This window comes from Genypterus blacodes, unplaced genomic scaffold (genome assembly GCF_046128005.1).
Source record: "Genypterus blacodes isolate CSIRO-AG114 ecotype Tasmania unplaced genomic scaffold, CSIRO-AGI_Gbla_v1 ptg000156l_1, whole genome shotgun sequence".
NCBI lineage: Eukaryota > Metazoa > Chordata > Actinopteri > Ophidiiformes > Ophidiidae > Genypterus > Genypterus blacodes.
The window spans coordinates 7,037,700-7,064,391 of record NW_027466957.1 but is presented as its reverse complement, the minus strand read 5'-3'; the positions used below and the strand labels follow the sequence as shown (position 1 = coordinate 7,064,391).

The window sequence follows — 26,692 nt, the reverse complement described above, 5'->3', positions numbered from 1 at the left end:
CCGTGAATGAACGAGGGAATGAGAGACGGGCATACAGCGGAAAAACAGACGGACCAAGAAATAAAACGGTGGATGAGGAGTGATGATGAAGCCCGGTCGGGGGAGATGTATCTGCAAGCGAGCCGTTCATTTCCCAAACTCCCCCAACCTTCACATCTGCTCAATCTCCCTCCATTATGGCGCAGATGTGTCCCCCGCAGTGTGAGCCCCACCAAAGTCATTTCCTTCCACGCAACTTTGCCCTCGCAAAACCCGCTGCCGCTGGAAAATGACAAAAACCCAAACACCGCGGCAGAACTTTCTGTTCCGCTCACCAGAGGGAGGAAAATTGCTCTCCTCTCACTCCTTTGCTTTAATTTCATTCAGCTGTGGCGAGGCCGGATTCTGTCTGTTCGTTCATTACTTCTCCGCGGCCTACCGTTTGTGGAATGCATCACTCTTGCCAAAGGAGGTTACATTTTAGGTCCCGTTTGTTTGTTTGTTTGTCTGTTCTTTAGCGTGATGAATCGGGAAAACTTTTTCTGGCAGATGTCAATGAAAATTAATCGAAGCTCGGGCTGTGTGCCGAGTGATAATTTTGGTGCAGATTCATGAATTATTTAAAGGATTTCTCTCTGCCAGATCGGCCATTCATTACTGTTGTCGTTCTTCTCTCTCATAACCACTGCACTTACTTCCAATCAAGAAGCGGGGCACGTTTATTCCATTATCATATGTATTATTACGCAGATTCGGATCCTGACGCAGATTAAGAGTCTCTTGTCATGTTCTATTATTAAATGAACCAAATGTCGAGGCTAGGGCGACATTGGCAGTGATGGAGGGTTGCGTCAGAGCATGTAAATAGATCAAGTTGTCCTCGTCTCCGTGACAGACAGACGAGGAGAGTTTATTTTGTCGGCGCAGATGATCTCTGGCAGAGAAGGATTAGCAATCATTCCCTGACTTTCCTTGAATGTTTCTAATCCCACCAAAGTCTCTGCCGGCTCTGGCGCTGAAGCTGCGACGCCTGTTCGTTCTGTTTATTCATATAGCATCTGCCATCCTATCACACCCACGCAAATAAACACAGAAACTACCTCCGCAAATACAGAAGGAGTACTATCGAAGGCTATCTCTTTGACCAGCCAACGCTTTATTTTTGAATTTGTGTTGTGTTGTGTTGACCCGATTACTTTGTATGTGTGTACCGTGTGAAGAAATGAATGAGAGATTGATTTGTTTAGGGTGTAGATGTGTAATCTTCCTCCTAACAAAACAAGGAGCAAACCCAAGCAACACAACAAAACCCCACTGTCTCAAATTCAGATAACTCTAAATAACTGTATAAATAAGTCTATTATGCATATTTATCCTAATCATCCTGACCTCTCTGCATCCACTGACCGAGACTTCAACATGTATTATCATTCTTTCGCAGGCGCTGAAAGATTCGAAAAAAAACGTATAATTAAAATGTGCTGAAATAGGCAGAAGAAGCCATTAGGAGGAATGTTGATGCATTACAAATTTGAACAAACAACCTTTTCATGGTCGTGTGAACAAACTGGTATCTCCAATTGTGTGTGTGTGTTAGGAATGAATACTGAAAATGCTTAAATTAAAACTACAAGAATTACAGATTGGATGGATGTCGTTTATCCCCAAAATGGATTTGGGATTTTCATTTCTTCAGGTGAATTAAAGTAGTATTTCTCGCCGCTATACACAAGAGAAATATCTTCATGTTATTTCCTTTCATCAATCTAAAATGAGAGTTTAGTCAATAGCAACCAAAGCTGTTGGATAAATGTCCTGTACTTGAAGAAATGGTAGAATATTGAGTGAAATAAGTTAAATATGAGTACATCTAAAGGGTACTTTCCCCCTCTGATGTGTGTTAGAAACGAATCCATGCTGTTCATGAGGTTCATCAGCACACCATCTAGGGATTGCACTTCATTTCTATGCTGAAATCAATGATCCAAGTCTCTCTGCTGCCTCATCAAATCTCAGCATCTGCTTTGAGGAGATAAAGATAGAGGATGACACACACAGACATACACCTTAGTTGCCACAGCAACACAAAACGCAGATCGCAACAGCTGGCTCACCACTACAAGCTCCCTTAAAAACCCTGATGTATTCTTTCCCTAAAAATCTGTTACCATCCAGATTTTTACAGACTTTTATTGTATCAAGTTACTAAAAGCACTTAAATCCAGACTGTTCAGATTCACCTCCCTTCCCTTGGGAAATAGAACCTGACAAACCACTGTACTTTCAAAACCCACAAATCACAGCAAACCGAAGAAATTAACATTCCAACATTGCCAACATGAACAGAAGTTTCAAAAATCGATCAACATATAATGTTTAATTCAAAGCTGCGTTGCTTTGTGGGCCTGATCGACACAGGGAAGCTTAGTGAAGGTCTGCTTGATCTCCTTTACGCTTGATTCATTAGATCACTAATTTTGTCACCAGCAGAATGTCTCAGAGGCTCTCGTACGTCTTCACAGCGGCGCTCATGAGAATATTCACCAACACACTTCTCTCAGTGTGACTGCACTCGCTCCCAAGCTCTTGAATCCAAACGCGCCAGGGCCAGAATTTGCAGTGTAAACACAGTGACGCACAAGCGAAGCCTCCAGGAATGTCTAACTCACACAGGCGCCCTCTGGCCAAACAGAAGCCCTCCTGCTCCAAACACCCAGGACAGAAAGCCACATCATGATGGAGTTTACCGTCTGTGTGTGGTGGCTGCACTGCGTCTGTGGAGCCTCAGTCAGGGTCCAACATCTTCATTAACATATTGACATTTGGTGTGCATAAGTGCGTGTTCTGGCTATTGTTTGCTTTGCATTTCATTTTCTTATTACTCGTATTCATTATTAATTATGTAAATGAATAGAATGAGAGAATGGAGCGCATTACCTTTTTTTTCTGTGTGTTTTCTCCTAAAATACTAAGCTGTGATTTCAGGAAATTATTTAAAAGTAGATTCAGGGCAAATACGTAAATAAAAGTAAATGAGAATATAAGGAAACAGCCAAAATATGCTTGGGATAAGGATTTATAAACGCTGAATAATGAAACATGGATGACTCCTAAGTGTGTGTGCGAAACAGCTATTTTTATCCGAAGTGTTTGCCACCGTCTGACGACCGTCTTTGCGCCAGTGATCTCACCTGGAGCGAGGGAGTCTTATCTGCCTCGGCCTCCGATTTAAGCCCACAAAAGTGAGAGAGTGCCGCTCGGAGGTGCCTCAGCAAAGCGTGCAGTTGGGAGTTACAGTAGGTATGTAATGGAAACTCAGCCTTGGGGTTATATTGGAAGCGTGAGATTGCTCATCAAACCGGAGAGGATTGGCGATGGGAGTTGGGTCGGACAAACCTGGAAGGGTTGTGGTGATTGCGGGTGCGGGGGAGTCGGGGGGGGAAATGGGCGGATGGTCACCGGGGGTCGTTTAAGGTTTAAAACGGTGATGTAAGGAGTAAGGGGTGGTGGTGGGGAGTGGGGTGATGATGTATGATGAAGGGTTTGTGGGGGGCTGAGCTCTTAGCGCGCAGTTGGAAAGTGAGTGTGAGATGTGACCTGAGAGGCAGAAAGTTCTGTTCCTGTGCGAATAGCTTCTGTTGTAACACCGTGAGGGTTTTGTTGTTGTTTTTTTCCAATTTCCAGAGGTGGACACATTGTGCTCAAGAACATCGATCCTGTTTCAAAATAGGAACACGCAACAAAAGCCAAAACTGGGGTCCTTAAACCCCAGGTGTCTGCAGAGGTGGATGAGTGTTTAATCCCCTCTGGCATTAATGTGATATAGGCTCAATCTGACTCGTTTAGGACACAAATCCCGACCCAGAAAGTGTTAAGAACCTGCAGCTATCCACTTGGTCCCACCTCTCCTCTTAGACGCTTCGACAAATTCAGTATTTCTCCCCAGTGTTGGTAGCGATTAATGAATTTGAGTCCTTCTTCCACTGCGGCCAATTTCCTGGCGTGACAGTGCTGAGGAATTAAATCCGTCCAAAGAAAAGACGAGCCAAGCATCGCTGTAATAGCTCCTATCAAACTAAAAATAATGTGGGTGCAGATAAGCTGCGGTGGCGACGGACTAACAAAGAGCGTGATCACACACGCTCACCACGCCTCGCAGCACCCAGCACGCTCAGAGGGATTTAAAGTGGAGGTGGTCATTTCTCATTTCTTGTCAACTATCTGGAGTCGTACTTTTTTAAAAAAATCGACACGATCGCACGCCATTTTCCTTGACGCGGCAAAGAGACTGAGCAATCTGAAAAAAAAAAGGATTTCAGAGAAAATGGGCCGCTGTCTCACCGAGTGTATCAGCCAGCCAAGCGTTGATAGCCTTATCAAAACACTCGGCAGCCAGCGTGCGGCCAAACTTTTTTCCCCGCATCACTGTGGCGCTTCTGTTGTTTTTGAAAGAAACGTGTGAGAGTGTGTGCCTGCGTGCGTGAGAGATATTCTGTAATGAGTTTCCATAAAGAGCTCTCAGTATGCTATCATTGCCGTGATTTTATGAATTCATCAAAAAGGAAGTGGGTAAATGTCACCGCTGAAGGTAATGGAAAGGGATGCCACGTTGAAATGAACAGAGAAGAAGACAACAGGGAGTGAGGGAATGGAGAAAGAGAGAGAGAGAGAGAGAGGGGAGGGGAGGGGGAGAGAAAGGAAATTGTAGGGGCTTCTGTGATGATTGGGCTGATAGCTCAAAGCCGAGGCTGCTGTTGTTCACGTGTGCTGCCGTCTTCACCCGGGGAGACTCGAACAGAGAGATAGGGGGGCTTTACCGGGAGAGGGGCGAGAGAGAGAGGGAGAGAGAGAGGGAGAGAGAGAGAGAGAGAGGGAGAGGCCATGTCTCTAAATAAAACACGACATTGATTTATGAGTGTGAGCCCGCCACGACTGCAGAAGGTCTCTAACATCACACACACACACACGCGCACGCTCGCACTGTGCAGTTAAACCACTGAATACACTCCGGCACTGTACATCTCAGCGAATTCCACTTCACTTCCACAGACTTCCTCCCCATTTCTTAAATATTCAATCGGCCGGTACTTTCTTCTCAAACTACTGCAACGCTCCTCAACTTGCATCACCGCCACAAATTTACTTTGGACTCCAGCATCTTATTTTTGAGAGGGGAAAACCAATCACTCTGCGCTTTGGAATGCGAATTCAGATGTCGAGGTTTTTATTTGCGCGGATACGATTGTGTTGCCTGCACAGATTCACACCTTCGATGCAGTGTTCCTGTTTAATTGCAGCTCAGCGGACTGTTACTCACTTCCAACAAATACGGTGGAGTGCCGACCCTAAAAGATCAATAGTTGTAAGGCTCCGGCATATCCGAGAGTGTTATTATATTGGAACACCTCCTTCATTTTCCTCTGACCCGCGATGTGTTTGTAATCCGGTCACGTCACCATGGAGCGGAACCAACTTAGAGAAATGAAGCAGGGTTTTTTTTTCGATGTTTCCACGTGTGATGACTGCCTGTAATGTTTTATACCCTGCGGTACTTTGAAGAAGCTCACTCTGCAAACCGTTAAATTAACCAAAGACCCGTCAAATGAGGCAAATCAAAGAGCGGGACGACAATTAATACGGCTCTGAGAATAGCATCTGCTCTGTTGACACAAAACGCAACGAACAGTAAAGCGCAATGGTTCGCTTTAACATGAAACGGTTAGGAAAGCGTAAGTAATCGAACGGAAAGTTTAGCATTAAAAAGTTAGAGATCTTCTAAAGAAAAATGGCTGCCAGTCTAAATGGAGAACGGATTCATCAATGTTAATCAGTGATTAGAGCGATTCTACAAAATGTTGGGATTTTCAGGGGAAATTATGTCCAAACTAGATCACTGACGTTGCTTTTTTGTAAGTTTTGTAATAATTTTTGCCGCTCATTTGCATGAACACAACAGGCCTGTAGTCGACCTGTAGTCTGTGGAATGGACTAGAAACACAATCCACCCTAGATCAGCCTCTGGAAGATCCCCTACATCAAGTTTATGATCTGTTTGACACAAAATATGTTCAGTAAGTGTTTCCCTGTGTCATTTGACCCTGAAACGATTGCATAGTCACTTCATTAGAGCACATCAAAGCTGAAACCACAAGATATGTGGTTTCTGTCTGCTGTCTGCTGTAGAGGAAATGTCACAGGGATCCGTGGGGGTCCATTCTAATGCTGACAGAAACAGTGAACCAGGCCACAAATCACCAAAAATGCTCACAAAACCTTAGAATGAATGGAGTTCAAATGTGTTAATGCATCGACCGACATTATCCACTCTCTCCTCACACAAACACAGCTTGTCTCCACGCCTTTGCATGTACCGCCACTGTGTGTGTGTGTGTGTGTGTGTGTGTGTGTGTGTGTGTGTGTGTGTGTGTGTGTGTGTGTGTTTACTTTTTTTCAAGCTTTCAAAGACACTGACTATTCCGAAATGAATACGAGCATTGGAATCCTCCACTTAATGTACAAAGAAACTATTTCAACTGAATACAGCAGGAGATAGTTGGGGTGAGAGAGAGCAAGAGAGAGCGAGAGAGAGAGCGAGAGCGAAACAAAGCACTCTGAGTTGACAGCCGTTCTGCAATCAGTTCCCACATTTTGAGAAATTATTCAAAGGGGGGGAGGGGGACAGAGAGGTGAATCTCCTCTTATGTTCTAAGAGCTTTCATTTTTATTTTTCAAAACCCTCTTTTTTTTATGTCCAATCACATGAATTCCCTCACAATTTCCTCTCTCCTTTGTAGGAGGTTAAATGCATGTATTACCTGTTCATTGTAGAGAGGATGTGGTTTAATGAGTATTATCTCAGCGTGCGAGCGCTTTATCACGTTTTACAGCAACTGCGCTCCTAACATGGCATCCATTCATTTATGATATTTCAAAGGATGTTGCGCATCCAACAAAGGCTGCTATCATCCTGCCTTTAGATGGAAGAACTTTTTTGCAATCCACAGCACAGGAAGAGTCAAACTGAAAGGTCTGCACAGCTGCAGACAGACTCGGTGAATAGGCTGAGAGTCACCACAGTCACCTCTGTACCGGAACCCGCTGCTTCTATTCAGGCTATTCACTCATTAAAACACCTGAGCTTCTCCTTCATTTTATCCTTGGAGGACAAAATAAAGACAACAGTCACTGGACACACAGGAGGCAGCATGTTTGAAAGCACGAGTCACTTGAAGAAAAAGCTTTTAGATGCACATGGTTAAAACAGCTCCCACTGTGCTATTTCTTTATATGAGGAATAATCATCTAGTCTTGTTGTGGGTGTGTGTGTGTGTGTGTCTAATCGCAGAGTTCAGGTCAGATTGGTCATAAACAAACCACAACTACAGTGCACTTAAGGGCAGTATAGAGTGTAGTGAATTTTTACAAGGTTTACCATATTATATCGTATACTATTTAGTAAAAAGGCTGTGATACTTACTACTTATTGCACGTTTGGGACACAATTAAACTTTGGCCTGTATAAAAGCTTGAATCACAGCATCTTGAGCCCTAGACTTCTCTCTCTCCCCCGAAGGTTGTATTGTGCATTGATCACACCAGGGTACCAGTTATCATTCACAGCCATGTCGGCTCCCAAACAATGTTACAAAAAAAACAGACAAATGAAACCTGAGCTCAACAGAGATGGAAACAGAGTATTTATTAGCGGTCCAAGCACAAATTGGGACGGGACCTCATACAGGTGGACATTCCGGTTTGCTACCAACTGTATTATTATATTAATTAAATAGAGATACGCCTCAAACATTTAAAAAGCCTGAATGACAGCATTATTTGGAGCTGAGCTGGTTCAGATATATCTAAAAAGAAAAAAAAAATCAAATATAAACAAATGCCAGACAAATAAATCATTCTGAACAAATTTACAATCCTGGGAAACAAACTACCAAACAGTTATGTCTCTTTAAAACCAAGTATTTCAGAATTGACTTACTAATTAGCTTCGACAACTAAAGACTCTCCTGTTCACCTGAAACACTTTTCAAACTGGCCCAATGCTGACATTCCATATTTAAGAATCGCATCATGGTGCTTTGGAGCACCATGAGACAGTTCTGTCCCAAATCAGTGTCAATCCCAATCAGATCAATAATGCTAAATTACCTTCAGCCACATGGAAGCAACACTTTTTAACTGAACAGAAAAATGCTACAAACACACGGAACAATAAAGAAACCACCACAAAACACAAACAAACTTCCATAAAACAGCCATGAAAGAGTTTGAACATAAGATTTTACAACAGCAACATTGTTATCCACCTAGCCAAGCAGGCTACATAGCATTTAGCTTCACACAATCACACAATCACACAATCACAGAGCAGCTGCCCAGAGCCCAGACATCAGCTGTCTGCCCAGCAGTGCATTCAAAAGTTTTAATGCCCCGCTGGAGAGGTACATGGCATTATAACATTCACTCAGCCATTATCTCCGCCAAAATATGGAAGTTGCGAACTCACCGCCATTTTGAAGCTTGTCATTTCCTGTAATGATCCCCAGCTGGCCGACAATGGCACCGGCATTTAGCTGCATACAGACAAAAACTGACCAATCACATCGAGTGAAAATTACTCCACCTACATTGCTTTGATTGACGACGGTTTCATCCAATAATAGAGCTCCTAAGTTCTCGGTTGACATTGTTAGCTCCAATTAAACCTTGTTTCATGGAGATATGACGTCAGCCAGGTGGAGTTGACCAGCCCACATTTAAAGGGCGGCTCAGGGGCTTCTGGTGCCTGTGGAAAGCAAAAAGGAACTTAGAATAGAAGGTTTTGAGCTTTGATTCTGTAAATGTATGATTTATAAAACTAATTTTAGCCTTCCTGAACAGTATTCACCACAAACTCTCACAAAATGACCACACTTGGTACGGATTCAGCCAGGAGTATTGAGAACACAAATGCATCGTTTCTAGGGAGTTCTATGAATCCTGTAGAATGTTATTGATTGAAGTATCAGTATATAAGTATTGAAAAAGGGTAGTGGTTTTTAACCTGTATTTTCATTTATTAGCACATGTAATCTCATGGTGAAGGTGTCTAGAATGAGCCTTGCTGTGTTTCTGTGATGTGTCAAAAAGGCCAAAAATGTAACATTTCTGCCTGAAGGGGCAAGTTAAACATGAAACGTGATGAAAGAAGGCCCTTCCTCTCTGTCTCTTCCTCACGTCTCACTTTGTAACAAGAAAGTGACACCATTTTAAGAATTTTAGGTACAACCTTAAAATGTCCATAAGCTCTTCTATTGCAGAGCCAGCAGACACATTTTGGCTTCCACACAGTGTATTCGGATACAGAATGAGAGGAGTCGTCCATGCATATTGTGCAGCTGGATGAAGCAATTTTGTTGCTGACCGCCATCGGCCAATGAAACGCTTTTGCACAAATGTATAGCACAAATGTGGCAAATACTACTTCCAATCTGTGACAAATGAGTGTGTATCACAAATGCAAGCACAAATGTTTTTCAAAATTGAACCAAAATTGTTCCACCGACTGGAAACAGCAGGTGGTTAGCGGCTAACAAACAGCCTTAAACAAGGAAATATTTTGTAAAAACATTCCCTTCTGTTTCACTGAATCTGTGAATCTATTCGGCGACACAGATTTGCTTGGTGAACACACTTTCTGAGTATTTCCTGTGGCTCTTCTCTTTGTTATTCATTGTCAGAAGTGATAGTCGCAGACATGTTTGGCACTTCTTCATTGCGTTTCTTGTGGCTTTGCTGTGCATATTAATGCTGTGGAGGCTTGCATGGAACGACGCAGAAGAACAGCAGGTTGTCATATATATTGTAAAATGGATGCCACAACATGTCCAACACTTAAACTTGCGTGAGAAGGTCTTGGCCTCTAAATCTCTCAACACTGTTTGAATATTCAATCAGACAAGCGAAAGAAGCAATCCTAAGGTGTCAAAATCAACAAGCTCATCCTCCAAATGTAATCACTCAATTACAGCACTTATGGTGGGTGCACCAGTAAACACAGCACTTACAGCAGGCTCAGTGCCTCCTCAGTCACTTCAACACCATTCCTCCGCACAGCTGCCAAACATCTATGAAGTATTCACAATGTGTTTACTGCCAGGAAGTCCTTTTAGAAAGGCACAGAGGGCTTAAAAGTAGAAATTTCACAAAGTGCATAAACTGTTCCATAATAATATGCGTGTGAGGGAGCAGATGAGTACTCTCCTGATTATCTACTGCATCACCTCTCACACCAGCCTGGCTCCTGTGTACCTTTATAGTGCATGTATGAAAGCTGAGTTCAAAGGCTTCACTGAAGATTGAGATCTGAGAATGAAGCCACTGGTGCATACGCTATATCAGGCCACGCCACTTGTGTGTGTGTGTTTGGAGATGTGGCATATGAAAAAAAAAAAAAACACACTTGCATGTTTAAAACAGGGTGGGGGGGGGGTGGAGCAGCTGAGCGCCTACCCCAGTGTGCAGTGCGGCAAACAAAGTGCCTTGCTCCAGTCTGGTGTGAGGAGGAAGATGCAACCTGTCAGAGTGGGGGTGTGTGTGTGTATGTGTGTGTGGGTGGGGGGAAAGCGCTGAATGACTTCACATCACCCTTTCAGCTCCAGCAACTTCCTATTTATATTGTAATGCAAATCCAAGGCCTGTCCCAGATGGTGCCGTTCCAGCGTCGTGGAGGCGTAGCAATATGATTATTTATCGGAGGCGCTCGTCAAGCCTTTAATGCACCTTCCATCCTTCCACTTGCACTGGTTTAAGCCTATGCAAGCGGATGTGTCTTGCCGTGGCGGTAAAGAACAAAGCAGAATTGAAAGTTCATTTATTTGTGGTTGGGATTTGACGGGGGAAACGCTAAAAGATTAGACGCCACCCAGGGAGAGGCAAACTTAAAAGTGCATACGTGGAGAAAGGAGGGATGAGAGGAACTCAGGGTCGCTCGTTTCCCGCAGATGAGCGTTTGCGCCTGGAGGTATAAGCAGCTACTCCGGATTCAAGTGCGGTTTTAATCACCTCTGGGCAAAATGCATTCCAACGAGCCCGAATCAGTGCTGAATATCACCTACTGGATTAACGCACTGAGCAATCTGAAACGTGCTTCTTGTCAGCTGCAGGAGACGTCGGCCAGGTTTAAACGTGGCTAATGCATAAAGATTCAACATGAAATACAAAACGGATCTCTGAGTGATTGAAGGAAATAGTTGGATAAAGCTGAAGATATTAATAACAACAATAGCGGAACTTTCATGATGCTGCTGCGTTTGAGGCCAGCTTGACTTGTCACTTTGTTGTCACCCTTGATGGGATCTAGCCAAGTGAGCACAGTAGCAGCCGGCGTTGTTGGAGGTTTCTACATGTGTGACAGGCAAGTCCTGAGGGAATGTGCTCGCGATAAGCCAGCCCGTTATACTGTCAGAGTACCTATATTTTCATCTTAACCCCCTCGCCAGATCTGTTGCCTTCCTCAGAAGCATTTAGACAAGCACTTGACACCGTCGACGCAGAGTAATTAAATCATAGTGTGGTGTCGGATCAACCGCTCCAACCCCTGTCATCTGATTACAGCAGTGAATTTGTGCGTGGGTGTGTTTCTGTCGGAGTTGCTCTCACAAGACGTCTGAGCGAAACGAATCGGTGAATTATGAGGATTAAAATGAGCTTGTGCCTGGAAGAGAAACAGGGCGAGTGCGGGTGGTGCAGCAGGGCGAAGCGACATTGTGTTGGTATCATTCATTCTTTGGTCATTACGATCATCCGAGGTGTCAACAAACACAAACAAAGAACATTTCTGTGATTTCTACCAATCAGAAATCATCTAACCTTGTTTTTGTCACTGCCTGCAGGCCTATTTTCTTGTCTTTCTCTTTCTTTGATATCCATTGATACATTATCCAGAGAATTAGGTAACGTGTTAGTACGAGGTGTGAACGGGTTTCTCTCCGGTCTGGCTGACTGCTTGCACTTGTGGTCAGTCTGGGTTTGTGAGAAGAAAGGTGTCAATGTGATGCATAGGCCAAATCTGCAGACGAGTTGTTAAATGTCACGCCGCCGCCTCTTGCTTCCTCTCGTTCGGATCTGTCAGCCCAAGTGTAAGAGTTATTACTGAATGAATGAGTGAATGCTGAGGACTGGAGGAGGAAGGATGGGCTTAAATAGCGTGACGGCCAGCTGACTGAGATCTGATCCCCGGTGCTGACAGCATCCTAGATAATGATGCAAGGTGTACACGGTAACGGATCTGCGCATCCAGATAACACATCTAGATCTCAGCTGACACACACTCCTGACTCCACAGTCTCGGCCAGACCGTGTCAGTAGCCTCGTCACAACTTTACCAGTCTAACATCCCGTTTCGCCCGCCTGCCTGCCTGCCTGCCTGCCCGCCAGCCCGCCCGCCCGCCTGCCTGCGTTTAGCGTTTTGACTTCAGCCAGCCTGTTTTGACACTGAGACAGCTGAACCCATATCGATGCTCTGCCTGTTTCCCTGTCAGCCTTGGTTGTTTGAACTCTTTCGGCCTTTTGACCCCCACGATTCAGCCTTATCCTTTTCCCGTTGCCGACTCTAAGCCTGGCCATTATTCTGAGTCAGGACTAGTTTTTACCATAGCGGCCTGTGCGCGCGCGCGTGTGTGTGTGTGTGTGTGTGTGTGTGTGTGTGTGTGTGTGTGTGTGCAGTCGGGCTCTCACCTGCACGGCATTGCTCTTACACTCTTGCTGTGTCATTTCTGAGGACTGGTTTTGATTAAATATTTGAGTTTGAAGAAAAGGCTGCATCTCACCCTGCGTATATTTCTGTGTTTGTCACCAAAAGTCTCCCCTGCCCCACATTACACTGTCAAATACCAACACAATGCACTTCCCTAAATAGCACTGAATGTGTAAGCGGCTACAGGGCAGTGTGTTGACAGGTGAGACAGCTTTTGGTTCAAGGCCCAGTGCCACCGTGCATCTTGCCTGCTGGAATATCTTAGAATAAGTCCCTGAATCGCTCATACAAGCAGTCAAGGCCGATGGGTGGCGAAGGCAAATTAGGAAGCAACCGACAGCCTTTTCACAGCAGCCACATGTGTGAGGATCTGTCTCAGCACCTCTGCAACATATTTGTCTCATTTGTGGTTTAATTGTCTCAATTCTGGAACCTTTTAATGCCAATAGCTGCAGTAAACATGTAAATTTAGCTTCCATCCATTTGAATATTACTGTATATTCAAATATATTCTAACGGTAAAGGTTTCTAAAAGGTGTAGGTGAATGAGAACAAACTACTGGGAGATGCCCATACATGCACAGCACTGCAAACCAAATCAGAACCTTATTCCAGTTTGAAATAAGAAAGAAAATGTTCCCACTGAGAAGTTTGGTGGCTACTTTTATATTCTACAGTGGAATGAAAGAGAACATCCGGCGGCCACAGAGATGAGACGAGAATCTGTTTCTCCGAGTGCAGCTGGCTTATTTCCATATTATATGTGCCTTTATTTTTCTCCAGCCCTCCAAAATGAGCAAATTAAAGGCAATCTAACTTTCAGCTAATGTAAATGGCTTAATGGAGCTATCCCCTGTAATTGCTCCACTCACTCAAGCATTCATTAAGTACTAGACTAGTTGGCTAAACCACAACAGATTTTCTCCTCCACCAACCTTTACTCCAAATTCTCGTTGTTTGAGATGACGGCTTTTCCCGTTCGTCGCGGAGATAAGATGATCTCAGATCTCTGCCCCTCTGCCTTGTGGGATATTTTGGCATCCCCCGGATTTGCACCAGGCAGAGAAATATATGTATTCATGGTTTCACTGACCCGCGGCGGGGCTGCAATCACAGAGCAATCCAGATGGGGTTCACATCAGCGGATGCACTACAATATACCTCAGCGTACTCCAAGAGAGGAAAATGTAGGAACACTGACGGTCACAATAACCTCAACTCGTCAGAATGTGCGCTGAACCGTTTCATCACTTCTAAAAGCACAAGCAATCAAATCCATTTCAGCTCCCGCTCAGATATCTGACCACAATACAAATTGTGGAATAAAACACGAAGAGCGACTCGACTTCATTATGCCGTTTTATGTTTTCTAAAACAAATGCTAATTTTCCTCAAGTGGGAAGCCAGAAACCATTACCAACGTTCTTATTCACCCGTGCTTAATGATCCACTTTTCAGCAGCAGTGGGAAGTAACTAAATATATTTATTCAAGAACTGTAATTAAGTAGACTTTTGACATATTTTTGAGTACTGGCAGTGCAATGGAAGTCCTACATCCACCGCCCCCCTGCTGGATACTAAACAGAGAGGGGAAGAGGTTGGGGACTTTATGTATGGATGAGTTTGGGAGGCAAAGTGTTATTTCATTCCAGAATTGGAGATACATGATTTAACCATTTAACTGAAGCAAAATTCAGGGGTTTGTCTTCATGATGCACTTGTGACATGTAAATGTCTACTAGTGGAACAAGTTACAGTGCTGCCATGTAGTTGTTGTTGGTGTGGCGAACCATTTGTTTACATTTGGATGACAGCTTGTACCTTTAAGTAGAATTCCGATTGCAGGATTTTTCCTGTGTAACTCCAATTTCACATTCACTTTCACATAATGTGTTTGGACTCATAAATATGATAAATATGTAACCGAGCAAACCTGCTGCGTCTTCAGAAGAGAAAATGTTTGTGAATATTTGGTTGTTGGTGTTTTCCTACGGTCGCGAATTGTAGCCTTGATACTCGCTCAAAATGTATTTATTGTCCATGTACCTTACGTTGTTAAATCAACTAGACCAGTGGTTCCCAAACTTTTTCTGCCACGCCCCCCTTTTATAGATCAGAATTGTTTGTGTGTGATCATAAATCCAATCAAGGATTGTTTGTTAACATTATTCCCCGAATCAGAACAAAGCAAACAAAACCACAGGTCTGAATACAACCTTAGTTAATTGAAGTGACGAGTTAATGACGATTGATTGACAAGCGGCGTGAAGTGGGAAACGACCAACCAAAAAGATTGAAAGGTAATATTGACTTCATAATCCTAAAACACAGCAAGACTCAATCATTAAACAAACTAATCCCTGTGAGCCTTTCACCACTCTTGAGTTTGCACCCTGCATGTTGGCAGCACTGACTCCCCAAAGCACAAACCAAGACCCTGAACAAGAGGGAGTGCACTACCGCCATCTATAGGCCAGAGGCGTAACAACACTCTCCAGAGTGGCAACAACAGCTGCCTTTTATACACTCCTTGCTCACCCAGTAGACACACATTGTGCCCACAAACACCGCTTTCAGAATCAATTACTCACACACCACAGGTCACAGAACAGTTCATTACTGTTCAATTACCAGTGAATGTTCAATAGTGAGCCCATTACAGGGGAAAAGTTTCACCCTCGCTGCCAAGACAACGGCAGAGCGCTGGTGACATTTTAATGACACTATTAAAGACGGGCAAGATACGAGCGCAAACAAATAAATTAGAGCATATTATGATGAGCTCTGCAGAATAGACCAGATTTTGAGAGATCAAACGTAGATGAGAGGGTTTTAAAACATCAGTATAACTAACGACCGAGTGTATTGACCAACGCTACCTCGTTAGCCTGACTTGCCATTTATCTTTCGGAGATCCATAATATCATCCTAATGCCATTTTAACCGCTGTGATGTCTTTAAAATGCTGTAATAAAAGGAGAGGCTCCATTTATTTCCAGCCCGTATGCTGCAGGTGGTTCACTTCTGCCTTCCCTTCAGCTGCAGTTTACTCCAGGAAAAATCTTTGCAGGTTAAACTTTCAGCTGAAGCTAATTAGGTCACATTTGACAAACTGCTTCACTTCCAAAACCAGCCTTTCGCTCCCTGGCAATTATGTTTGCAGATGCTCCCGGTAAACAAAAAACTTACTTTTTCCATTTCTACCCCCCAAAAATTTGAATTTAACGTTTCATTTCTGCTCTTTCTTTCATCATCCTTCCGATTCCACTGATTGCCTGTTTCCCAAGTGGCCAACTAGAGCACTTGCTGTGGGTTTCGTCAGATGAAATTTGACCAGGTAGCAGTGAAATGGAAGAAAGGAATAAAATGACAAAAGCATTTCCAAACATTTTATGCCCTCGTTGTTTATTTGGATTCTATCTGAGCAGATAATTGTGCAATGAAGATATCACACTTTCTGACCTTTTGCAGGATTTTTACAAAAGACTGATACCCTGATACTAACATGGCTGATGTCAGAACTGGTCCATATGGCGCCTTCGATGTCAGGTTTTTCCAAGTTGGAGGTTCCACTGATCGTAAAATCATGTTTGTTTGGCAAGCTTGTGAGATCTACAAGCAACACCAGGGATGTGCATCTACTGGTGTCAGACTGGCCCATCAGAGCTCCTGATTTTGAGTTCGCAGAAGCCAACCTTCAGGGCTGTACGTGCTGTTTGGTGTAATAAAGGAAACATGGACCGCCCGTGGATGTAAGGGTTTGTGGACACTGCGTGAGGTGAAGCAGAGAACAGTATTTACACCGAGGGGGGGCCGTTTCCTCTATGTCCATCAAATGTTGATATCGTATGGATGGACACAAAGGGTCTGACTTTTAAAATGTATGAGTCCATTAAATCTTTATGTTCTCCGTATCTTGACATAATGAGCTTTACCATTAAAGAGTAGCCAAACCTTTGAAGGGGGAGTAATGAGCTTTAGGAGTCAGTAATGATCCATAATCAGTTCTCATTATACTTAATGTGGAGCAGTGTACCAATGCAGTCAGAGAACACAGAATAAAAGAAAGATATTTATACACTGTTGCCCATAAAGTTAAAACATCATTCCAACTTTATGGGCAACCGTGATTAAGAAAACATAATGGAAGAATGGTGATGATGATGAAGATGATGATGAAGATGATGATGATGATGATGATGATGATGATGATGATGATGATGATGAAGAGTAGGAGGATGATGACCATGATGATGATGAATTCATACTTGGATTTAAGTTCATTAAGTCAAACAAGCTGCCAACAACAACTGAAAGTGTCACCGATGAATCATGTGCAGAGTGTGTGTTTTATGTGGCGTGTAGCCCACGCGGTGTCTCAGGGAAAGCTATGTTGAGATGAAGCTGAATTATCACCTCCACATTTGTGTTAACAAAGCGTTCTGCTATTAGTTGCTATTGTCACAGTTAAGGGAAGGGTGACAGATCAAGTTCACAATAGTGCTGTTATCAGAGCAATTAATGCAACCATTATGGAAAAATGTTAATTGCTTGTATTTGTCATACCAGACACTATTTACACTAGCAGGTTTGGTTTTTTCCGAAGCGCATTAACGCATTCAGTTGTTTTGCATCAAACATCCAAATGTGTATGAAAACAGCTAAAACCTGGAGAAAAATATAAAACATTAACATGAATATATCACAGGGCCGAGAGCCATAAATCAAGTTGAACACAACGACTGAGTCAAAGTGTTGAATTGTTTCCGAGCACACTGCATGTTTGATCAACGCCTTTGTAGAGCTCATGAAAGCCTTTTCCCTTCTTCAGACGTTCCCTGCAGAGAGTGGCCTCACAGAAGAGAAAAAGGGAGAGAGAGCGAAACGAGGAAGTGGGCCGCCGCGTCGCGGCTCCCCTCACGCCTTTTCCAGCCCGCAGCCAAGACGGCCATATTGTGTCTCTAAACAAATCGAATGGTTGGCACTGTGACAAGCCAGGCTCAGTGGTGTGCAGATTCCCCGAGTCAGCACGATTGTGCTCCTTCAATCCCAGGTCGCCGCGTGCAGCAGCCAGCAGGGAGCCTCAGCCGTGTTTACTCTGCTGCTGGGTGGCAACTGTGTCATTAGTCTTTTGGCCTGGAAGTGGAAAAATACAGAGAGAAGCATCGATTACTTTGTGCTAAGTTTTTAAAGTCGGTACAGTCGGGTCAGATGAAGGATTACGTATTCCCCTACACGACAGTTCATTTGTCTCACTAAATCGTTTGTCCACAGTGCAAAAGCAAAGCTGAGATCCACAGTTTATGGATTAGTACAAGACTATTCAAAATACTTGATGATTTTACCTCAGGATGAACTTAAAAAAGATACAAAATGGAAACATTACGCCTCCTCAAGCGCAGGCGTCAGTCCATTGACTGGAGGGTTTCACATTGCCAGCAACATACACACAGCAACACACACATGAGCAATTTGTCCAGGAAGTCCATTCAATTTGCTGAATCTCATTTTCTAAATGGTCCTCACACTTCAGCTGCAAACCCACTTACAGAAATGTCTGCAACCAGTGTACTATGTTTACGTTTGGATACATTGCTTGTAGATGTATCATTACACATACACACACACACACACACACACACACACACACACACACACACATGTAAGAGCTCACACATGACGTCACCATATAGCTTGGGAGCATCCACACAAACGGCTTGTGATGTCTGAGGCGGATTGCTGTGGCTTTCAGATAAACAGAATATGCACAAACATTTTTGCCATGGGAACAGAAATGGGTCTCGCTCTCCCTCCCTCCCTCTCTCTCTCCCTCTCTCTCTCCCTCTCTCTCTCTCTCTCTCCCTCCCTTCCTCTCCCTCTCCCTCTCCCTCTCCCTCTCCCTCTCTCTTTCTCCCTCTCCCTCTCCCTCTCCCTCTTCCTATCCCTATCCCTCTCCCCCTTTCTCTCTCCCTCTCCCTCCCCCTCTCTCTCTCCCTCTCTCTCTCCATATCTCTTTCACTCTCCCTCCCTATCTCTCTCCCTCCCTCCCCCTCCCCCCCTATCTCTCTCTCTCCCTCCCTCCCTCCCTCTCCTCCCTATCTCTCTCTCTCTCTCTCTCTCCCTCCCTCCCTCCATCTCTCTCCAGGTTGATGAACGTCTATTATTTACAACAACGCCATAAAGGAACCACCATTGTGGCACAAAACACACACACACACACACACACAGACACAGACACACAGACACACACAGCACAGCGCATACATACAGTATCCAGGACTTGACAGCCTAGAAGCACACATCCATTACTGAATTCCCAACAATAGGCTTTTACAGGCAAATAAATGGTATTAGTGTAAGGGCTGTAAAAACCTGTCACACCTCCGGTTATATGTGTCAGGCAGTCAAAGCTCTTAAAAAAACGTCAAGGGATAAACGAATCGATAAGGGAAAGAGAGACAGTGAAAAGGGAGTGAGATTAGTCGTGTGTGTGTGTTGTGTGCTCAGTGGGAAGGAAGCAGGCTAATTGCTTGGAGACCAACACGAGGCAACGGCATGGAGCATCAGGAGCTGTGATCAATTATTAGAAGTTGCAGTGATACGTCTGCTGGGGCCGACGGTGTCCCGTAACATCAGTTGAATGTCAATACCAGCACATATAGTCACTGTATGATGTCAGAGACCAAATTCAGAGGAGGCGGTAATTATTTTAGATGATTGTGTAGATAATAAAGGAAATGAGTCGTTAGTAGGAAACGGTAAATAGACACTTTGATTTACACTGACACAAATGAGTGATGACAATTGTGAAAGATCTCCCAGACAAAACATACAGATCAGATGTATCAGTGGCAGCTCGTCCACATTTAGAAGCGTTAACGACGTTGCAGCAGAGACGTCAGGCAGGATGAAGCGTGTCTATTGTACGTGTCAGTGTGGGATGTTCTTCACTCTCGCATCAATTTGAAGTAAGTGTTTAATTATTGTGCTAGTTGAGCAGCACTGCAGCTCGCCGTGTCAACATTTGTATTCAAAGGAATGATGGGGGACTCAGGGGGAGGTTTGCATTCATGCTACTGACTGGTATCAGTTTAAAGAAAGACGGAAAAGGATCCTTATTGTTCTTCATTCTTCAACGCCTACCTTCATCATTATCATCATCACAGGTGTAGGAGGAGTAGAGCGGATGGGCGCTGGGCACATCTAGTGTGTTACTGCCTCCCGGTGGTGAACAAAAACAGAAAGAGCAGCATCATCTACCACAAAAACTCTCTTTTCTTTGTGTGTGTCATTGTGTGTACATTGATCTTATAGTTTGTAGTAAGTGATGCAGGGACTTAGATTCCTTTGCCAATGGGTCAGTCCAGTCTTATATGGAGTAACAGTCTATTATCTGTGTCACAGCAGGCAGGCATACAAACAACATCAAGACATGAACAAAGCATCACCGGATAGCAACAACGCCGTGTTGCTACACCAAAACCCCACAAAGACATCAGTAAGACAGCAAGGTATCCACTGATGCTGTCTGTGTTTCATTATCCCTTCTATAATTCATTAAAGCAGGAGATGTAGCACCTTGCTTTGATCTGTGGCATTGCAGAAAGAAATATGCGTTGTTTGGTCTTATCAAGCACAGTGTGAAGAAGAGTGAGATGACGGCTAAGATGAAGGTCACGGCAGGACATTTCTGGGGCCGATTTTACACTAATGTAACCGGAACAAAAGATCAGTCACTTGCTCTGCCGTGTCACTTATCACCACTTTGAATTCAGCCTTGTGGATTCAACATGAAATGCGACATAATCATAAACATTTGCACTTTAAAGCAAAAACTGGAGTGCCAGTCCATCTAAATGAGACGGATAAGTGAATTTGTCAAGTGTGTCGCTGTTTCAGCCAAAACAATTTGGCTTTAATCGATCTATGCAAACTATGACAGTGTGTCTTGGCAGTTACTTTCCTCTGCCAGTCAGGCAATATGTTTGATAGCCAGTTCTCAGAAATGTTATATTTGAATCAATACGTTTATTAGGACAAATATATCCTTATTTGTATCAGAAATGAGAGTTGCAAACATAGACAGATATTGATTGTGTAATATAATTATGGCAACAAGGCCATTCAATGATAAAAGGGCCAGAGGATAATAAAACAGCAGCATTGTCTGAAACATAAATGTGAAGTTCGCCAAACATACAATTTGTAAAACAGCTAAAGTCAAGTTTAATGATCTTTCTGTCCATTGATCCGGAATCCCTTAACTTGCCATCTTATCTTGAGTGGTATTGTTCAAAAACAGCTCAGATGTTACCAATCATCAATAAATGGTTGAATCATGATACTGCGATCATTAACCTGTGCGTTATGACTTTAGAACATTAGAAAAGTGAAAGAAAATAACAGAAAGTTTATTATATTCTTCATCACTGCTTCTCGGCGCTCCTGTAGAAACACACACTGCCCTCTAGTGTCGAAATAGCAACACAAAAGCACTGTGCATGTTCGCCCCTAGAGGGCGCCCGCGTCAAAGTTATGGCAGCCCTCCTTCTCCTCTTCCTCCTCCTCCTCCTCCTCCTCCGCCTCCGCCTCCTTTCTCCTCTCTCCTCTCAGAGAGATAAACGTTGTAGTGCAGAGGACAAAAGCTGCGTGGACAGACTCGAGCTGAGACACACATCATGTAACAATGTAAGGAAGATAATAAGTGTCTCTTTTTTTCTACACACAAGCATCCAGAGCAGATGGCATTTCATCACCAATCACCATTTCACATTCTATTGCCCAATCAGTTTTACATTTATATGTAAAGCAGCCTAGTGTTCCAGCAGATCAGCAGATGGCAGGAAATGTCTGCTGGGGGACACTTACACTGGGACGCCTGATCTCTGTTCCCCAGCACCAAACAAAAACAGGGTTTTATGGGCAGAAATCAAGAAATCTGATGGCGTTTTATCTCATGGCTGTAGACAATATGTAGCATTAATGGACACCTTCTCTTTGTCTTTTCCTTTTGTTCTTACTGTAGAGGGGTTCATTATTAAACAGCTTGAACAGCCAAGAAACAGAAAAAGATAGAGAGATGAAATAAAAGAGTTGATGTTTGACGTTTTAGACCAACGCAGGTTAGATAAAAGGTAAGCAAATATGTCTCAAAATTTCTATTATAAAGTGAGCAACAATTTGAGCTTCAACCTCATATTGGCTTCCTCGTCCTCTACTTCTACTTCCGCAAAAAGTAAAAAAGTAAAAATCCTGCAAACAACGTGCATTTTTGGATTAAAAAGTATTAAAAGACAGAATGAAAATAATGAAACTTTCATACCTGTATTGTTTGATTTGTTGGCTTTGTGAGCCAAAAATGACGACGCTCACACTTGTTGTGGTCCTTCCTTTTAGTTTTAATAGAACAAGACTCACATCTACAAAACCAAGTTACAAAGAAACAACATGTTCCTTTACTGGAAAAAAACAACATTGGCAAAATAGTGGGAAGTTCAGTGGTGTGCTACATATCTGTGTTGTGCTACATCTATTCAATTTGTATCACTCCGTCATGTAACAAGTGTTATCAAGTTAAAGTGTATTCATATTGGAGAGTGAACTTATTTGACCCTCGTTTATAAATCATATAAAGTGTTATTAAATTCACTGAGCTAAGAAGCCACATATCTAATGTGCTTGGTCAAAGTTCTTTAAGGCTTTTGAATAGAAAAAAATAATGACATCTTCCAGCTATGGCATGAAAAATTGAGTAGCTTTCATAGAGCAGGTAGGTGATGTCATTGCTAAGCAGACCCCCCCCCCCCCCCCCCCCCTGAAAAAATTCAGTTTGCATGAGAACTACAGATTTAAAGCCCAGCTTTTTACATTTTTACATAAGAGCACTCATGCATTCACATTATGTGCAATACATTATCTTGAGCATGCATTGCACCGTGGCTTACATGCACGAAAAACAACTGAGACACCAACAAAAGTATCATCATGGTGCAAATCGGTGTAAACAAACCTATATCCTCGCTCTACAAACCAAAATATCAATATATCAGTAACTTACAGCTTATTTCTTAAACATACTCAGTGTCCAGTGTCCTGACATGCACGGAAGAGGTGTAAACACAAACAATGTCATTGAAAATACTCTTTACGGTTTGACACGAACCCTCACTACACCGACTTCCTGCGAGAGCGAGGGAACTCCCGGAAGCTGTGCCCTGGCGAGAGCATGCTTCCCGGGGAGGAGAGTCCGGTGTTGTTGTCCCTGGAACTTGGCGAGCAACCCTGGATCCTGTAAGAGACAGAGTTGTAGTAAACGGAATCGATATGGCAGCCGCGGTGCTCGCCGTGGGACATGAGGGGGCTGTCGCAGATCCCCAGGCGGTAGCAGACGCAGGAGCAGAGGGAGCTGAGGCTGGACTCTGGCCCACGTCTGCCCGTGTTGATCTGAAAGTGTAGTCTGTGTCTGCAGGGGCTCCTCCTTTGCTCCTGCTCGTCTGCCGGGGAGGCGATGAGGTTGGTGCGACTGGTTCCCTCCTCCATCGGGAGGAAGAGGGCACTGTGGCTCCGGGTGTGCACCGCGTTACCCCGGCTCCTGTCCTTGTGGCCCTCTCGCCTCTGCAGACCCAACGCCCCAACGTCCAGCAGGCCTCTCTCCCTCTTCAGTGACGCCCTCTCTTGAGCATCTCTCCTCTCATCCTCAGTGTTCATGGTCAGGAAGCGGAGCACCACCAAGTTCAGGAAGGCCCCGATGACGGTGAGACCCACCAGGATGTACATGAAGCTGAAGGCCACGTAGGGCGTCTTCTCCTGGAGATCCTCCTTTTTCTGCAGCGCCACAAAGTCCCCAAAGCCGATGGTGGTGAGTGTGATGAAGCAGTAGTAATAAGCGTGGAAGAAGCTCCATCCCTCAAAGTGGGAGAAGGCTGCAGCCCCCACGCACAGCGTTCCTATGCAGGAAAGGAAGCCCACCAGGACCATGTTCTCCATGGACACCTCGGTGCGTCGGAAGCCTATGCACTGCTTTGTTTTGTGGAGGAGATAACGGACAAACGTGTTCATCCTCTCTCCCAGGCTCTGGAACATGACTAAAGTCAGAGGAATTCCCAGTACTGCGTAGAACATGCAGAAGACCTTCCCTGCATCTGTGCCTGGTGCCGCGTGTCCATAACCTTAATGCAGACAGAGGGAGAGGAGAGACTGTGACGCATTGATGATTTAAATGTACCAATAATCTTAAATATTTACATAAAAAACATTCGTAAAGCCTAAAATATAGTGTTGATGATTGATGATTCTATTCTATTTCAACTTACCAATGGTAGTGATGACTGTGATCGCAAAGTAAAAGGAGCCCGCAAATTTCCACTGCCTCCCGGCGCGATGGGGCTCCGCTTGCAGCACCACCCGCTCGATTTCGCGGTAGTCATCCTCGGAGAAGCGGTACTTCTTCTTCATCTCGCTGCGCTTCTGCTCCAGGATGCGCCTGCGGGAGCTCTCCGACTCGGACTCGAGCGCGTCAAACACCGCGGCGCCGACCAGCAGGTAGGAGAACATGCAAAGGATGAGCGACAAGGTCCGGACATTCTGCTTCTTCATCCTCGGTGTGATAATAATAATAAAAAGTAGCGACCGCGGAGGCGCAGTTTGCAGTTACAGGTGGCGGTGCTCTTCTTCGCGGTATAGTGGACTCAGCATCGGGGCGAAGCCTGTTGCTTGGACGGCGTGATGAGGTAGAGGAGAGCAACACAGCATTGACAGAGGCAGGAACGCGGAGGTCCGGATCCGCAGATGGTGTCAACGCGTCCGTACGAAGCGCATATTCGGCTGTGCGCGCTGAGAGCGATCGGTGCTCTCGCCGCGGTCACCTGTTTGTTTCACAACAGCCCAGTGGCCTCAGCGCGACTCTCCGCATGCGCAACCGCTCACCAATACAACCGCGGCGTGTGTGTGTGTCTGTGTCTGCGTGTGTGTGTGAGTGGAGCGGAACGTACGCGACGCGCACACACACCTATATGTTCAACAGGTCCCGAGTCCAAACAAGGACAAACTCGACTCAGCTGATACCATCGGGGACGGGGGGGGGGTCAGCACCATGGACAGAGGTGCAAGCTGGACTCCCTCCATACACTGGTGTTGATGCTTCACTAGCGTTCGTCTGTCAGTGGTGGAGGCTCAGATCTGAGTAGACCTTTATTCAGGACTCAAACAAGTTCATGGTTTTTAGTCGAGTGCAGGACAAATACAGTTACAGTCACAGAGCATGTACCTGTAAAATGTGTACTGTTACAGTATATACACATATAAGAGCTTCATAGTCTCTCTCTCTCTCTCTCTGTGTTTGTGTGTGTGTGTGTGGACTGCAAGTGATGAATGTACAGTAGCTAAATAAAAATGAATTGAATTACTATAGATGCTTCTGGTAAACTACTGTAGGTGATGCTGGTTGCCATGGTTACATATACCCGAAGCACCCACTGTCACTGAGGTAAAAGCTAATATCAGTGTAATGATCCCTGCCTTCGTCCACGCAGTGAATTATTGCTTTTGCTGCATTAAAGCATCAATAGAGATTATAGGTTATTAAATTGGTTGGTTTGATTTCAAGTCCATAAAATCAACCCTCAGAACAATAACAGCAGTGTGCTGCAGGTGGATTGTTTTCTCCTTTGTCCTCTCAAACAGAGCAACCTGCTCTCAGGCGCCCCTTTTGTTGGTCTTGAGTGGCTAAATCAGCACGCATACATCCCTGTGGTGATTCAAACATGCAGCTCTGCCTAAATGAGTTACATCTCAGCCGATAAGAGAGGAACCTGAAGCTGCCCATCAACCCACACTTATGCTTATGTCTCTTTCAAAGCCCAAGGACCTGGATCAAATCAACGAGTGCCATCAATCCCCATCCAGACTGAGGGGGGACACAACAAGTACTGCATTTAACTTAAAGGAGCTCACTAAACATAAAGCTGTGTTATCCTTGTTTAAGCTGTATTTATTAGAAAAAGACTGCACTTAATTTGTATCTTTTTCTATTTTGCCCAAAACACCTCTTCATTTCCTCTGAGAATATATCATATATTGCATCATGCTGCAAAAAGAAGCCCCTGCTGTTGTGCTCCAGTACACAAATATGGAAATAATTTATGTCAAGATGACGTAGGAAGAGATGTCTGGATGAAAAGATACAGACATTAATGAATTTAATTGTGAGAGCAATTCCAGTAATGACCTGCTCACTTCCTGTATTAAACTGAAGTTCTTGCGATGATGTAGTACAATTGTGATTTAAGACTGGAATGGAATTGGGTACCTAGAAAATGTGCCTCTGACTGAGATCAAAGTTAAACATAAAAACCCTCAAGATAAATTGAGGACATCGATAGCAGAGAAATTACATTTTAGCACATAAAGTGGGTTAGAGAAATGATGCATCTGCCTTTCAATATATACTTAGTTGCTATAGAGACTAAAAAGGTCATCATGGTGTGAAATGTCAGAAAGCAGAGTCATGTTTTCAAGATGCACATTCACCATCTCCATTTATAAGAAAAAAAAAGTCTAGCTTTTTATAAGATGTGATATTAAATCATGTTTTAAATTTCCAATATGTTCAATGAATACAATAACAATGTGTTTCGTTTTGTAGTTTTTTCAATGCTGCGAATGAAGACTCACACAGACACACACACACATTGGATAGATTGAACGTGACAAAAACAGTGATTGCATTGTGTCACATTCCTTCACACAAGAGAGATTAACACTTGGAGCGTTGAAACATTCTCAGAGGGGAAAAAGAAGAAGCGCAAAAGAGGAAAATGACTCAACTGAGGTGAAAGCAGAACTTCTCTTACATTACCATGCTTTCTGTGACACGTGACATGACATTTGAGCCGGGATGGGAATGGATGCAGCAATGTTATTCTGGCTCGACTGTGGCACTCAGCAGAGGAGGTTTACTGTGT

At 44.0% G+C, this 26,692-nt stretch overlaps 1 protein-coding gene across 1 annotated transcript; it reads right to left on the bottom strand.

The window, feature by feature from the left end:
- Positions 1–22,898: 22,898 nt before the first annotated feature.
- On the bottom strand, positions 22,899–24,335 carry kcnk15 (potassium channel, subfamily K, member 15). The gene is made up of 2 exons (XM_076167023.1): positions 24,044–24,335; positions 22,899–23,899 (listed from the first exon to the last, which is right to left on the bottom strand). Exons 1-2 carry the CDS (start codon positions 24,324–24,326, stop codon positions 22,899–22,901), a joined length of 1,284 nt encoding a protein of 427 aa, XP_076023138.1. The 5' UTR covers positions 24,327–24,335.
- Positions 24,336–26,692: the final 2,357 nt, after the last annotated feature.